The sequence below is a fragment of the Ochotona princeps genome, chromosome 2, assembly GCF_030435755.1.
Source record: "Ochotona princeps isolate mOchPri1 chromosome 2, mOchPri1.hap1, whole genome shotgun sequence".
Lineage (NCBI taxonomy): Eukaryota > Metazoa > Chordata > Mammalia > Lagomorpha > Ochotonidae > Ochotona > Ochotona princeps.
The window spans coordinates 336,571-350,659 of record NC_080833.1 but is presented as its reverse complement, the minus strand read 5'-3'; the positions used below and the strand labels follow the sequence as shown (position 1 = coordinate 350,659).

The window sequence follows — 14,089 nt, the reverse complement described above, 5'->3', positions numbered from 1 at the left end:
CCACTCACAGCCAGGGGCCCTATGCCCCCAGACAGAAATTCTTGGCTGGGGGGAGGGGGCAAGAACTCCCCCCCCAGGGCAGCTGGGTCAACAGACCCATAGGATGGTAACGCCCTGCAAATAAACAAGGTGGCGGCTGAAGAGTGGCACTCCCGCCAATGAATAAACCATTCAATAACCAATAAACAAACAACCAATAAATAAATAAATAAATAAATAAATAAATAAATAAATAAATACACACACAGAAACATGGACAGTGCAGGGCGTCCCTGGTCCCCTGGGGACTGAGGGGTGGGAGCCGGGGCCGCTCCTGGACTAAGGCACATGGGAGGTGTCCATGCAGCCGTGGGGTCACAGGCTGGTGGATGACACGGCTGGTGTAGGGGAGGACGGGGGTGGGAAGCTGAGCAGCTCCAGCACAGCCACGCCCACGCTGCTACGCCGGGTGAACATGCAGGATGCTGCCACCCACTTATTGGCACGGGGGTTGTACTTCTCCACGGAGTTGAGGCTAGAGCTGCCATCATTACCGCCCACTGCGTACAGCCAGCCGTCCATGGCCACCAGGTCATGCGTGCTCCTGTGGCAGACAGGGAGCTGGGTGAGCCCAGGCTGGTGGAGCAGGTGGCCCCCCACCAATCCTAAACCACCCCTCCCCTGGCCCCACCTGCGGATGTTCATGGGTGCCACGCTCTCCCAGGCTCCGGCCTTGGGGCTGAAGCGCTCGACCGAGTTGAGGCAGCTTGTGCCGTCATTGCCGCCGGCCACGTACAGGGCGCCCTCTAGGACAGCCACCCCGGCTGAGCTGCGTCTACTCAGCATGGAGGCCACAGGGGTCCACGCGTTCACCTGGCAGACACGGGGTGGGCTGTAGCCAGACTCCTCCCCCTACCCCCACCAAGGGTGTCTCTGTACTCGGGGAGGGGGACTGCAGTGGGGGGCAGGGGGCCTTTAGGGGCCCGGGGGCAGCGGGTGGGGATGCACTATGCACCTGGGGCTCATACTTCTCCACAGTGGCCAGGTGTGATGAGCTGTCATAGCCGCCGACGGCATAGAGGGTCCCATCTGCAGGAAGCCAAAGACTGGGCTGGGGGCCGGGCCAGGGACAGGGATGGATGCCCCCCGGGGGGGCGAGCACCCACCAAGTGTGGCCACACGCACGTAGCGCCTCCGGGTGATCATGGCGGCGATGGACGTCCAGGCTCCCGTCAGGGGGTCGTAGCGCTCGGCGCTGTGGGCAGCAGACCACATTGACCCTGGCTCGGCAGGGGCACCTGCCCTCCAGCCGGCCACTCTCATCCTGGGCAAGGCATCTGCAGCATCTCAGCCTGACCCACACCAGAGTGGATGGGCAGAAGCCACCAGTTGGCACAGGCTGCTGGTCACTGAAATACAGCCACGAGATGGTGCCCCATTATCCAGCCTCTGGCTGGTGGGGAGGACCGCAAAGGGGAGGGACAGTGGGGCTAGCTCTGTGGAGCCCAGGTGTGGGGCAAGCACAGTCAGAGACTGTCCCGTAGGCCTGGCGTGGGCAGGGCTTGGAGTCCCTCTTGTCCCTGGCTAGATGCAGCCTCACCTCTGGCCATGGTGACTAGCCTGGGGGCTCTGGGCCCACTCGTTTACTACCTGTTGAGGCAAGATGCCCCGTCGTAGCCGCCGGCTGCATACAGGAGCCCGTGCAGGGTGGCCACACCTAGGCAGCTGCGCCTTGTGCCCATTGACACCTCGGGCTGCCACGTGTTGGTCACAGGGTCGTAAGACTCCACCGTCGCCAGGTCGGATGTCCCATCGTAGCTGAGGGGGGTTCCACTGCCGGTCAAGGCTGAGCAGGTGCACGTGGAGCCCCGATCCAAATTGGTCTCTACACTTACCCGCCCACAGCGTACAGCCGGTTCCCAACGGCAGCCACACCAACGCGGGCCCGGCGAGTGGACATTGAGGCTACCACGTGCCAACGGTCAGTGCGTGTGTCATAGGCTTCACAGTCTCCATGGATAGCAAACAGGCTCCCACCACCTGGGGAGGGGGAGGTGACGGGAGACACCTGGAGGGAGGCGGGGGCCCCAGGTGGGTGTGGGGAGAGCCAGCAGCTTACCCACAGCAAAGAGCACAGGCCCCGCCCCCTCACAGCGGCGGGGCCGCGTGCGGCTAGAGCCCAGGACACCCCTCTGCTCCGGCAGCAGGTGGAACTTGAGGGCCTCGATCAGAAGGTCCTTGCAGTCTGGGTGGTGCCGCACCAGGCCCTCAGCATCCACGTGGCCCAGCAGGAAGTCTCGGCTCAGCAGGGGCAGCCGCACACACTTCATCAGCTGGGAGTGGGGAGGGGGCCCAGGTCAGGAGACCCTTGAGAGAGCCTGGATCCAGGGTTCAGATGCCCCAGACACCCACACCCCCTGCAACACAGGCAAGGGCACTCCCATGCAGGGTCCGCACGTGGGAAGGGCCTCAGTGTCTGCCGTCCCAGAGACACCCCGGGAGCCAGGTCCCTCACCCTGGGCACGTGCTGCCGCCGAGCATCCACATCGTGCTTGACCCAGCTCAGCACTGCCCGGTACACCTCTTCCTCTGAGGGCACATTCAGGCTGTCACTGGACACCAGCTCCAGCACCTGGGGTCGGGGTGGGCAGAGCCTGGAGGAACCTCGGAGAGGCTGGCTGGAAGAGGGGTTGGGCTCCCGCAGGGGAACAGGATGGGGGTCCTGGACAGGAGCCGTGGGCTCAGGCAGGGAGGGCTGGGCGCGGCGAGGATGACCAGGACAGGCCCATGCAGCTGAAAGGGAACAGGTGGTCAGAGCTGGGAGTTACCTGCTTCAGCGGCAGCAGCATGAACTCCTCGGTCTTGGCGACGTCCACGAAGTGCTGTAGCACGTACCTGTGCGCTGCCTTAAGCAAGTCGCCACATGCGTGGGTGTCAGCGAAGCCACGGATGCCCAGGCAGTTGGAAGGGTCCAGCTGGCTCAGCAGAAACTTGCAGCAGGCATCCCGGACCCCGTTCAGCTGCAGGAGACTGGCAGCTGGGAGCAGGGTCTGTGTACAGGTGGGACAGGGCAGGGCTGTGGTGCGAGGCCCTAAGGGGCAAGTGTGAGTCCTTACCTAGGACAGGACTTGGTCCCTCAGCTGAGGGCAGGTGTGGGTCCTCTCCTAGGGCAGGGCTTGGTCCCTCAGCTGAGGGCAGGTGTGGGTCCTCTCCTAGGGCAGGGCTTGGTCCCTCAGCTGAGGGCAGGTGTGGGTCCTCTCCTAGGGCAGGGCTTGGTCCCTCAGCTCACCTCAGCTAGGGCTGGGGCAGGTACGGGTCAGACCCTCACCTGTACGTTGCCCTCGCCCACCACAATCTCGGCTGTGTAGGCAAACTGCACCAGCTGGTCCAGGGCCTGGGGGTCGATGTCGTGCAGGGTCACGTGTGTCTGGCGGCTCTCACTCATCTCATCTGTGGGGACGGGATTTTCGTGCTGGGGGCCAGGGGCTTCCAAGCCCTGTGTGCGTGTGGGGGTCAGGAACAGGGGAGGGCACTTGCTTGTGAACATGGCGTGGAAGTAGGGGCTGCAGGAGGCCAGCACCACTTTGTGAGCGCGGATCTCCTTGGCGGCGGCGTGCAGGACGATGTCGCACAGCAGCCCGCGCTGCCGCATGCGGCTCATGGCCACGAAGGCGTCGTGGTAGTGGCGCTTGGCATTGTGCGCCACGCTCTGACCCTCGCGGCTCAGCAGCGGCAGCGCGGGCTCCATGGGTGCTGCGGGACGGGCCTGCCGGGATCTGCGGACAGGGCGGGTCAGCATCCACTAGGGCGCGCAGGACTCCCCCTCCACCCGGGTCAGGGCCCTCCGGGAGCTCAAGGACCCCCTGCCCACCGTGCCAGGATCAGGGTGCTCAGGGGCGCACAAGACCGTCCCCCACCAGGGTCAGGGCCCTCTGGGAGCGCAGGACCCCCCAGTGGCCAGCAGGCTCGGGGTCCTCCAGGAGTGCAGGACTCCCCCAGCGGCCAGGCTCAGGGCCGTCCCGGAGCGCAGGACCCCCCAGTGGCCAGCAGGCTCAGGGTCCTCCAGGAGTGCAGGGCTCCCCCAGCGGCCAGGCTCAGGGCCGTCCCGGAGCGCAGGACCCCTGCCTGGCCGGGTCAGCATCCGGTCAGCATCCGCGGGGCTGCACAGGATCGCCCCCCGCCAACTCAGCCACAGCAGCCCGGCGTCCCGGCCAGGACCCTGGGGATGCAGGCCCCGCTGCAGGGCTGCGGCCCCCGACTCCCCCTGCTCCCGAGCCGCGCTCAGCCGGCGGCCACGACCCCTACTCACGCCGGCGGCGGCGGTGGAGGTGGCGGCGGCGGCACCTCGGGAGCGGGCCCCGGGCTGCCGTGCTCGGGGCTCTGGGTCCTGCCCGCCGGGCGCTCGCTGCGCGGCTGCATGGGCGCGGCCGCCGGACCCGCGGAGAACCTAGACGAGCGAACGAGCAGAGCGCCGGGAGCCCGGCCCGGGGGCAGCTCGGCGGCGGCCCCTGCGCGTCGCGGCCTCGCTCGCAGCCGCTGTTTCTCGGCGCCGCCCGCCCCGCCCCAGGCCGGCCGCGCGCCCGCGAGCCGCTGCGCCTGTCCCTGCACCCCAGGCTGTGTTCTGCTGGGCCTGTCCCTCATCGAAGGCGATGGCAGCGAGCCTGTCCCCTGCATACCTCAGGCCAGCTGCTGCTGGGCCTGTCCCTGCACCCCAGGCTGTGTTCTGCTGGGCCTGTCCCTGCACACCCCAGGCTGTGTTCTGCTGGGCCTGTCCCTGCACTGCAGACCATGTGCCCTGTGCCCCAGACCGTGTCCCACAGCGAAGGCCTGTCCCCATGGCCCTGTCGTCCCCTGCGCCCAGGCCCCAGGCCATGCCTGCCTGTTTCAGGCACTGCGCTGCACCGCCTGGGCACTTGCCCTGGAAGGCGCCCTAGCCCCAGCTGTGGAGGCCCTTGCTGCTGTCCCCTGCGACGAGGGTTGGAGAAGAGGGGGCAGGCTCTCTGCCGCTGGGCTTGGCCCACAGGGAACTCCCGCCTCCCTGACAGGTCCGCCTCTGCTCGGCTCCGCGGCCACAGCTTGCTGTTGGTTTGGGGACGCTCTTTGCATAGGAGCTTCCGCGGTACCGTGTTTTGCCTTGCGCCAGGTACGGCGTCCCCACAGCCCGCCACGCTTGCACTGCTGGAGGGACATGGGGAGGAACACGTAGCTGCGAGAGGCTGTCAGAACACGAGTGGGGCGGCTGTGACCAGAACGCGCCCTCCCGCGCCGAGGGGCACTGACGCCGCGCCGACCAGGAAACGTAGAGCCGCCCGGGGGCGTGGCCGGGGCGTGGCTGCTCTGAAGGAAATGCGCCGGGCGCACGGCCTTCTGGGACCGGATGTGGGGCGCACGCTGCAAGCCGGTGTCATGGCGGCTGCGCGCAGCCGTAAGCGGTGAGTGGTGACGGCTCCCGGTTCCCCTCAGTCCGCGGCGCGGCTCCCCGGTGCTCCCAGTGCCCTCGATACTCCCCGCCCGCTCCCATTGCCCTCGGTGCTCCTCGTGCTCCCCTCGCCCCACACCGCTCCCCGGTTCTACCAGTGCTCCCTTCCTGGTCCTCTCGTCCCACACTCCTCTCCCGCCGCTCCCTGTGCCCCGTGTGCTCCCCTCCCACTCCGCGTGCCCCGGGTGCTCCCCTCCTCCCCGCACCCCAGTGCTCCTCTCCCACTCCCCATACCCTTTGGTGCTCTCCTCCCGTGCTCCCCGGTGCTCCCCTCCCACTCCCCGTGCTCCGTGGTGCTCCCCTCCTCCCCGTACTCCCCTCTCTCCAGTGCTCCCCTCCCGCTCCCCGTGCCCCCGGTGCTCCCCTCCTCCCCGCACCCCCGGTGTTCCCTTCCCACTCCCCGTACCTTTCGGTGCTCCCCTCCCGTGCTCCCTGGTGCTCCCATCCCACTCCCCGTGCTCCGTGGTGCTCCCCTCCTCCCCGTGCCCCCCGTGTTCCCTCCCGCTCCCCGTGCTCCCCTCCTCCCTGTGCCACCGTGCTCCGCTCCCCGTACCCCCGTGCTCCTCTCCTGCTCCCCGTGCTCCCCAGTGCTCCCCTCCCACTCCCCGTACCGCCGGTGCTCCCCTCCCGCTCCCCGTACCCCACTCCTCCCCGTGCCCCCCATGCTCCCCTCCCGCTCCTCGTGCTCCCGGTGCTCCCCTCCCTCTCCTCGTGCCCCCTGGTGTTGCTGTGTGGCAGTGTAGGCCCGTGACCGGCTGGGTCCACAGGTGTCTGGCAGAGCTGACAGTGGATGAGTTCCTCACATCCGGCTTTGATGCGGAGTCCGAGTCGGAGCCTGAAACCGTTCCTGAGAGCAAGGCGCAGGCGGCACGCAGGGCCAGGTGAGCAGCATGATCGCTCTGCCAGGGCTGGGCCCTGGACTGGCTCCCTCCAGTTTCCTGCGTCTGCCTTAGGCCACAGGGCCAGCACTGAGCTGCCTGCTAGCGTGGGAGCTGGGTGGGAAGCGGCATCGGTATTGGACAGCGGGCCGCGAGGTAGTCCAGCTTCTGGCAACTTCGGCTCTAGTGCTAGGAGGAGGCCGAAGTGTCCTTGGGTAGCTGGAGGTGGCCAGCTGGGAGGGAGTCTCGGGACACAGAACAGCGCGTGGGATCAGAGCAGGCAACAGGTGGAGGGGCTGGGGTCAGTGTGGGGCTGGTGCTGCTGGTTGGGGTGATGTTGGGTGTGTGTAGAATTTGAGGTGACTCAGCTGGAGTGACCCCTGGGGACATGGGGTGCGTGGCCTGGCTGTTGTGCAGCTTGGTGGTGGTCCCAGCTGACCCACTGACCCCACCTTGACAGCCGGCGCCTGGGTTGGGCCTCCGAGCACAAGGAGCAGTTGGGTCGCCTGAAGGACAAGGACCCCGAGTTCTACAGGTTCCTGCAGGACAACGACCGGAGCCTGCTGGACTTCAGTGCCTCGGATAGCTCCGAGGATGAGGGCGAGCAGCTGCACTCCCTGCCCGAACGGCTGGAGGTGAGGCCTAGGCTGCCTGTCACAGGGTAGGCACAGGTAGGCATCGTGGCCTCTGTCCAGCCCCAGCCTGGCCCTCTACTGTGTGCCCAGGAAGCCAGCCAGGAGGGGAGCACGGAGGAGGAAGAAGATGGGGCAGGGGCCTCCAGAGACCTGAGGGAGAGGAAGCAAGGGGCCACTGCAGTGACTCTCGCTCTGGTCGAGAGATGGAAGCAGGCAGCCAAGGTAAGAAGCAGCGTGGGGGGAAGGTGTCAGCTGGGTCCAGCAGTTCCCTCTGGTGGTTGCTAGGACACGGGTACCTGTGCTCACACGTGTCCAGTGAGGTCAGGTAGGGGTCCCTTGGTCTGTTGGTGGGCTCCACCTCACCCTTAGTCCGTTGTTACTGCCATACTGTGGCAGAGATAGTGTAGCTGGGTGATGGCCGCCTGAGGACTGGGTGTTGCCTTGTGGGGTGCTGCCTGGGCCCCGCTGTTACCCTGGAAGGTCCCACCAATTATCATGCATGCCTTTGAAGCTTGAGTTTCCACCCCACGAGCCTTCTGGGGACATGTTCCTGCCGTGGTTTCTGCAGGGACAGGAGGAGGTGGCCAGGGTCCACATGTTGGGTCAGGCCCCTGCCGCTTTCCATGCGGCCTAGAACTTGTGATCCAGCGCGCAGCCCAGCAGCTCTCCCTAACCTCTGCTGGGCGTCTGAGCGTGTGAGTGGGGTGTCTGGGCTGCTGGCTCTGGTGGGTGCAGGTCTGACATCCTCCATTTCTTGCCTTAGCAACGCCTGTCTCCAAAGCTGTTTCGGGAAGTGGTGCAGGCCTTCCGGGCAGCAGTGGCTACCACTCAGGGAGACCAGGAAGGAGTTGAGGGCAGCAGGTTCCAGGTCACAGACAGTGCTGGTAAGTGGGGCTGGATGCTGAGGCCAGGAGTGTGTGGGCACTCACTCGCTGTCGTGCTGTCCCCAGGAGAGACCTGTGGTCACTCTCATTGCAGTGTTCAATGCCCTGGTCACCTTCTGCATCCGAGACCTTTTTGGCTGTCTCCAGAAGCTGCTGTTTGGGAGGGCAGCCAAGGACAGAAGCAGGTGAGACGAAAGGGGTGCTGTGGTGTGGTTGGGGCCTGGGCAGGTCGGCAAGGGCTCCATCCTCTGTCCTGCCTCTGGGTTCTCGTCCCCGAGTCCCCCGGAGGGTGTGGCCCACGCTCGCTTGGCTCGGGTGTCCTCAGCTGGAACCCAGCTCATCCCTAGGAGAGGAGGTGGGGGGTACGGCAGCAGCCAGGGACTGAAGGGCAGTCAACAGGTATGTCCTTGTCACTCAGTGACAGCTGAGTGGTCAGAAGCAGCCTGTGACTTGGGGACTGGTGGGGTTGAGGGGGACGCTGCGTTCTGGCAGGGTGGGATCTCCTAGAGGCAGCTGGGACCTCTGCTCTGTCCCCCACGTTTTGGTAGATTTTGGTGGGTGCCTGTTGCACATGAAGCTGTTCAGCAGTCAGCAACTACAGAGATTGGGGTCGGGGTTCAGGTGACACCAGGCTCAGCTTATGGCAGTGAGTTTGTGGGGTTAGGCTCAAGGTCCAATCCTTGGGGGCCAATTGCAGAGATGCAGCGCCTGACCAGTGAGGTTGGCGAGGGCACCCTTTTCTGAAGGAGGCAGCCTGGGGTCCCTCCTGTTGGAGGGACTGGGCTTGACTGCACAGTGTGGTCAGTTTCTGCTCAGAGCCCCGCCTAGCAGCCCCACGTGACACGTCTGTGAGGGCAGCAGTGTCTGTGAGGCCCTGTGTCCTGGGGTCAGGAGTGCCCAGGTGGCTGTGCCTCAGGCTGTGTTCTCTGCAGGGCTCTGCCACCATCCAGCAGCCCACTCTGGGGGAAGCTACGTGTGGACGTGAAGGCCTACCTGAGCTCCGTGGTGCAGGTGCCAGGGTGCAGGGGTGGGCTGTGGCTGGCGTTCCTGGCCTGGCACAGTCCTGCTTCACTGTCCCCCTCTGCCTTGTAGCTGGTGACCTGCCTGGCAGAAGCAACAGTGTCAGCGGCTGTCCTCCGGCACATCAGCGGCCTGGTACCCTACTTCCTCACCTTCCCCAAACAGTGCCGCATGCTGCTCAAGGTGGGGAGCAACTTGGGACACCCCTCTGTCTTATCTCGGACTCCGCCTGCCATGCAGGAACTTTGAGGAGGCGCCCGTTGCCAGGCCAGCTTCCTCACTGTCTTGGTGTCTCTGGCTGAGCCAGCTGCTGGTGTCTGCTGAGACATTTAGGGGGTTGTGGTTGCTTGGGGGTGTTCCTGACATCTCGCCCTCCACAGAGGATGGTGGTCTTGTGGAGTACGGGTGAGGAATCCCTGCGAGTGCTGGCCTTCCTGGTCCTGCTCCGGCTTTGCCGACACAAGAAGGATGCCTTCCTGAGCCCTGTCCTCAAGGTGAGCAGGTGGCCCTGCATCTGTGTCCCATATCAGGGTCAGGGCTGGGCCTGCTGCCTCCACAGACTGTGGTTTGTGGTGGGGTCCCATGGTCAGGCTCTAAGCAGAACCTTGGGACCATGGCTCCTCTTGGAGAGGCTTGGGGTGGAGCCCCTGGGCCTCCCAGTACCATCCCCTGATCCTTTGGCTGTATGGCTGCCCTCAGCGGGGGATGTCATGGGACATAGAGGGGGATAGAGACCTCTTAGGCACTGCTGGGGCCAAGGCAGGGGGCTGGAGGGGAGCACATGTGTTGGCCACGTGTATGTGGATGGAGGGGGCACATGGCTGTTGCTGGGCAATGCTCCCTGTTGCAGGAAGCAGCTCGAGGAACGGCCCGGTGCTGGCTTGTATCTTGGCAGCAAATGTACATCATGTATGTGAGGAACTGCAGGTTCACCTCCCCGGGCAGCCTGCCCCTCATCACCTTCATGCAGCGCACCCTAACGGAGCTGCTGGCCCTGGACTCCAGCCTCGCCTACCAGGTCGCCTTCCTCTACATCCGCCAGCTCGCCATTCATCTGCGCAGTGCCATGACCACACGCAAGAAGGTGCGGCTGGCCTCTCCCCGCACAGGGCCTGGTGGGGGTCAGCATTTGCCCATGAGATCACATGGGTGGTGGGCACGGTCCTACTACTGCAGGGTGGGGAATCCCAGCATGAGGGGCAGAGGTAGGGCCTTCCCGGGGCCCTTGGGGCTGACCTGTGGCTGAGGTGGACGCTGTTCCTCGGTGCAGGAGACGTACCAGTCCGTCTACAACTGGCAGTACGTGCACTGCCTCTACCTGTGGTGCCGTGTGCTTAGCAGCGAAGGCCCCCGTGACGCCCTCCAGCCCTTGGTCTACCCCCTTGCCCAGGTCATCATCGGTTGCATCAAGTGAGTTCTGTCTGAGGCGGGTGGCCTGGCCCAGGAGCTTCTGGCCATCTAGGACTCTGCAGTATGTGTCTTGGCTGCCCCTGAAGAAGGGCCAGGGTTTCCGCATCCTGTGGGAAGATGCTGGCACCCTGCAAACCTGGCTCAGCCACCTGGCTGTGTGTGTGTCTGTGGCCAGGAGGGGGCGTCTGTGTCCTCCTAAAGGGTATTCCTGCTGCATTTTGGGCTGGGAAGAGGCAGGGAGGTGGGCCCTCAGGACTGTGTTGGGGGTGGGGTGGCCTCAATTTGGGCAGGGGTCCAAGGAGGCCCCACTGGTGGGCAGATCTGAGCAGACCTCTGCTGATTCTGTGTTCCATGCCCAGGCTGGTACCCACTGCTCGCTTCTATCCCCTGCGCATGCACTGTGTTCGTGCCCTCACACTGCTGTCAGAGAGCGTGGGCAGCTTCATTCCTGTGCTGCCCTTCATCCTCGAGGTGAGCTGGTTATCCCCACTGTCACTCTGGGACATGATTGTGTCTGGGCTGTGGCAGTGCCCACTTGGGGATGTGTGTTTTGGCCTTACAGGGCCATATAGGTGTGTGTCCAAGACTGGACAGGAGGGCTGGACCCACAGCCAGGCCCGGGGGTCTGTGTCCTGTGCATGTGCCTATATCCTGTTCAGGCAAGTGGAGGCCCCATCCAGCCTTAGCCCAGAGGTCCAGAACAGGCTAGGGCTCTGTCCTCCCACCTCCCTTGCCCCTCCCTCCCTCCTGGGGTGTGGGTAGCCCTTGTCCTGACCGCCCTGGCTCGCTGAAGCTGTGTCTCAGCACCCAGGACACAGGCCTTGCCCCAGAGATGGTGACTGGAGTTGGTAGCAATGCTGTCAGTCCTGCCCCTGCCCAGGTTCTGTGTCTTGTTGTAGCCTGACGCTACAGGGCTGGGGCTGTGTTGGCCTCCTGGCAGGTGAGAGGTCTGAGGCTCAGCTCACAGTCAGGGCTGACGGAGGCTCAGCAAGCATGTGGCTGGGGCTGATCCAGGCTCTGCACACAGCCAGGGCCGGGCTGATGGAGGCTCCGCACGCAGCCGGGGCTGACACAGCAATCTCCCTGGCAGGTTTTCCAGCAGGTAGACTTTAATAAGAAGCCAGGCCGGATGAGCTCCAAGCCCATCAACTTTTCCGTGATCCTGAAGCTGTCCAGCGTGAACCTGCAGGAGAAGGCGTACCGGGTAAGGATGCTTCATGGCTGCTGCAGCCTAAGCCCCGAGATTCCAGTTGTAGCCCGCTACTTGCCCATGTCGTGGCCGTGGCTCGTGAGAAATTGTTGGCCTCTTCATCATGTCCTCCCTGCCAAAATGAAGCTCATCTTCTGACCTGGGACCTGTCACCCTGAATGTCCCCCTGCCCACTCTAGGACGGCCTGGTGGAGCAGCTGTGTGACCTCACCTTGGAGCACCTGCAAGGCCACGCCCACAGCATTGCCTTCCCAGAGCTGGCGCTACCCGCAGTCCTGCAGGTGTGTGTGCATGTGTGCGTGCTGTCCTACACTTGAGAGCTTAGTCCCACACACACTCGGGTGACTATCCCAGCCACATGGGTCAGCAGCAGCATGGCCTGGCCAGCCTAGGCCCTGCCCTGAAGCTGCAGTCTAGGCAGTGGTTGATGGGGTGGCCTGGAGGTGCTCAGGGCACCAGCCTGGATTCCAGGACCTTCTAGGGTCAGATGAGTCCAAGTCTGATGTTGGGGGTGGTTGGGATGGAGTGAGCCGCCCTGATCCCACAGTGTTGGCTTTGGCTTGCTAGTTTTCTGACTACATGCCTCTCCTGGAGTTTTTTTTTTTTTTTTTTTTTTTAATTCACCGAAGGCTTTGGAAAGACGGAAACTTTGCATCTACTTGTCCACTCCCTAAATGGCTGAAATGCCAGGGCTGGGCCAGACCGAAGCCAGAAGCCTGAGTCTCCCACACACTCGGGTGACTATCAGGGCCATGCTCTGCTGCTTTCTCTGGCACCTAGGCAGGGAGCTGGCTCATGGGGTGTGAGCACCCGAGGCAACAGTTTTTGCTGCCCAACAGCCACGTAACCCGTACTAGTTAGTGGCAAGGAGGGGCAGGCTCTGGGAGCTTTGGCCGGCATGTGCTCCCTCCCCAACGCGTTGGGCTTTGAAACAGGGACCTGTGTTTCCTTGTGGCCCTCAGCGTGTTGCATGGGCCCTGGACCAGTCTTTCTTAATGTGAAGACATATTTTTATTTATCTGAAAGGCAGAATGACACCATGACAAGATGGACAGATCTGTCCCCTGGTTAACTTCCCGGGTGGTGGTGATGGCCAGGGATGGTCTAGGCCAAAGCCAGGAGCCCCCTTTGAGTGTGGCAGGGGCCCACGGACTTGTACCGTCCTTTGCTGCTTTCCCAGGCACATTAGCAGGAGGCAGGATCCAAGTGGAGCAGCTGGACTTGACCCGGTGTGGCTCCAGTGGACACCTTGGGCCATGGCTGAACTTCTCCCTCCTTCCTGCAGCTCAAGTCCTTCCTCCGGGAGTGTAAGGTGGCCAATTACTGCCGGCAGGTGCGTCAGCTCTTGGAGAAACTGCAGGAGAACGCGGAGCACATCCGCGGCCGGCGCCAGGGTGTCTCCTTCGGCGTGTCCAGCTCCCAGGCAGTGGTCAGTAGGGAGCCAGTCTTGGGTTCTGGGAGGTGGTGCTGCCTGAAGATGGCTGGGGCCTGACTCTGGACCCACCCTGCCCCAGGATACCTGGGAGAAGCAGATGCGGGACGAGGGGACTCCGCTCAGCAGGTACTATAGCCACTGGCGCAAGCTGCGGGACCGCGAGATCCAGCTGGAGATCAGTGGCAAGGAGCGGGTATGGAGGGCCTCCCTGGTGGGGCCTCAGCTGGTCTGGGCTCCGGCCTGAGACTGGGGAAGGGCCGGGCAGTTGGGGAGAGGCTGGGCTTCCTGTGGGCTCTGGGGCCTGACTGCCTCAGGCTACTCTGCCATGTTGCTTGGTTCAGGACTGAGGTTTGGGCTGGGCCCCTGCCCTGCCTCCAGCCTGCTCCCCTGGTCTTGTCTGCAGCTGGAAGAGCTCAACTTCCCCGAGATCAAACGGCGCAAGGTGGGGGACATGAAGGAACAGGACAGAGTGGAATTCAAGGAGCTCTTTGACCTGGACAGCGATGAGGAGGATGTGAAGGACTTAGACACAGGTGGGGCAGCAGGTGTACCAGGCTGTCCTGCTCCCCCTCCGCCTCACTTTGCCTTCGGCTGTGGGGGTGGTCAGTCACACATGGATGCCGTCTTTGGTCCCTAGGGTCACCTGTGTCCCTGAGAGCTGTGCAGGACGAGGAAGAGGGCAGCTTGGAGGACGAGGGCAGCTTGGAGGACGAGGACCAGGATGGGAGCAGCTCGGAGGGTGAGTTGCTCTTGGGTGGGAAGGGCAAACACAGGGCAGGCCCACATCCCTCCCAGGGGAGGCCAGGCCAGCTGCTGTGTTTGCAGCAGCAGGGATAAATTAATTAGTGCTGTGATTAATTAGTGATGGGGAACCTCCGAGACTGACTTCTGCCTGATACGGCAGGATTAATGCTGCCGGTCTCTCCCTGCAGATGGAGGCCCAGATGTGGAGGCGGGGCTGGCCCCCGGGGAGCTGCGGCTGCTGGCCCAGGGGCCCGAAGACGAGCTGGAGGAACTGCAGCTCTCGGAGGAAGACTGAGGGCCCTGGGTAGGCCTTCCCTCTGGCGCAACAGGCCGAGGGCCCAGAAGCCCTGCAGAGGGGGACCACCCCATGGGGAGCTGACCCCGAGTCCTGGCTGCTTCATCTGTAGGCGTCAAC

The 14,089-nt window shown here is 64.0% G+C and overlaps 2 protein-coding genes across 4 annotated transcripts; one reads left to right on the top strand and one right to left on the bottom strand.

Annotated features, from left to right (window-relative positions):
- Positions 1-261: 261 nt before the first annotated feature.
- KLHL17 (kelch like family member 17) lies at positions 262-4,494 on the bottom strand. 3 transcript variants are annotated; one of them, XM_058674014.1, is made up of 12 exons: positions 4,289-4,494; positions 3,517-3,755; positions 3,308-3,429; positions 2,808-3,029; positions 2,495-2,611; positions 2,099-2,312; positions 1,875-2,019; positions 1,630-1,797; positions 1,146-1,234; positions 995-1,068; positions 671-852; positions 262-583 (listed from the first exon to the last, which is right to left on the bottom strand). In XM_058674014.1, exons 1-12 carry the CDS (start codon positions 4,396-4,398, stop codon positions 355-357), a joined length of 1,911 nt encoding a protein of 636 aa, XP_058529997.1. In that variant the 5' UTR covers positions 4,399-4,494; the 3' UTR covers positions 262-354. The 3 variants fall into 3 exon arrangements, with proteins under 3 accessions (XP_058529997.1, XP_058530001.1, XP_058530003.1); XM_058674018.1 differs by lacking the exon at positions 1,630-1,797; XM_058674020.1 differs by lacking the exon at positions 262-583 and having other exon boundaries at positions 670-852; positions 1,008-1,068.
- Positions 4,495-5,309: 815 nt separating this feature from the next.
- Positions 5,310-14,077, top strand: NOC2L (NOC2 like nucleolar associated transcriptional repressor). Its single transcript, XM_058674004.1, has 19 exons — positions 5,310-5,411; positions 6,226-6,339; positions 6,797-6,971; positions 7,062-7,193; positions 7,735-7,855; positions 7,950-8,040; positions 8,788-8,866; positions 8,948-9,058; positions 9,256-9,369; positions 9,771-9,959; positions 10,146-10,285; positions 10,645-10,756; positions 11,376-11,489; positions 11,675-11,776; positions 12,781-12,924; positions 13,010-13,123; positions 13,334-13,475; positions 13,568-13,669; positions 13,863-14,077. The coding sequence occupies exons 1-19, from the start codon at positions 5,326-5,328 to the stop codon at positions 13,967-13,969; spliced, it is 2,289 nt and encodes a 762-aa protein (XP_058529987.1). The 5' UTR covers positions 5,310-5,325; the 3' UTR covers positions 13,970-14,077.
- Positions 14,078-14,089: the final 12 nt, after the last annotated feature.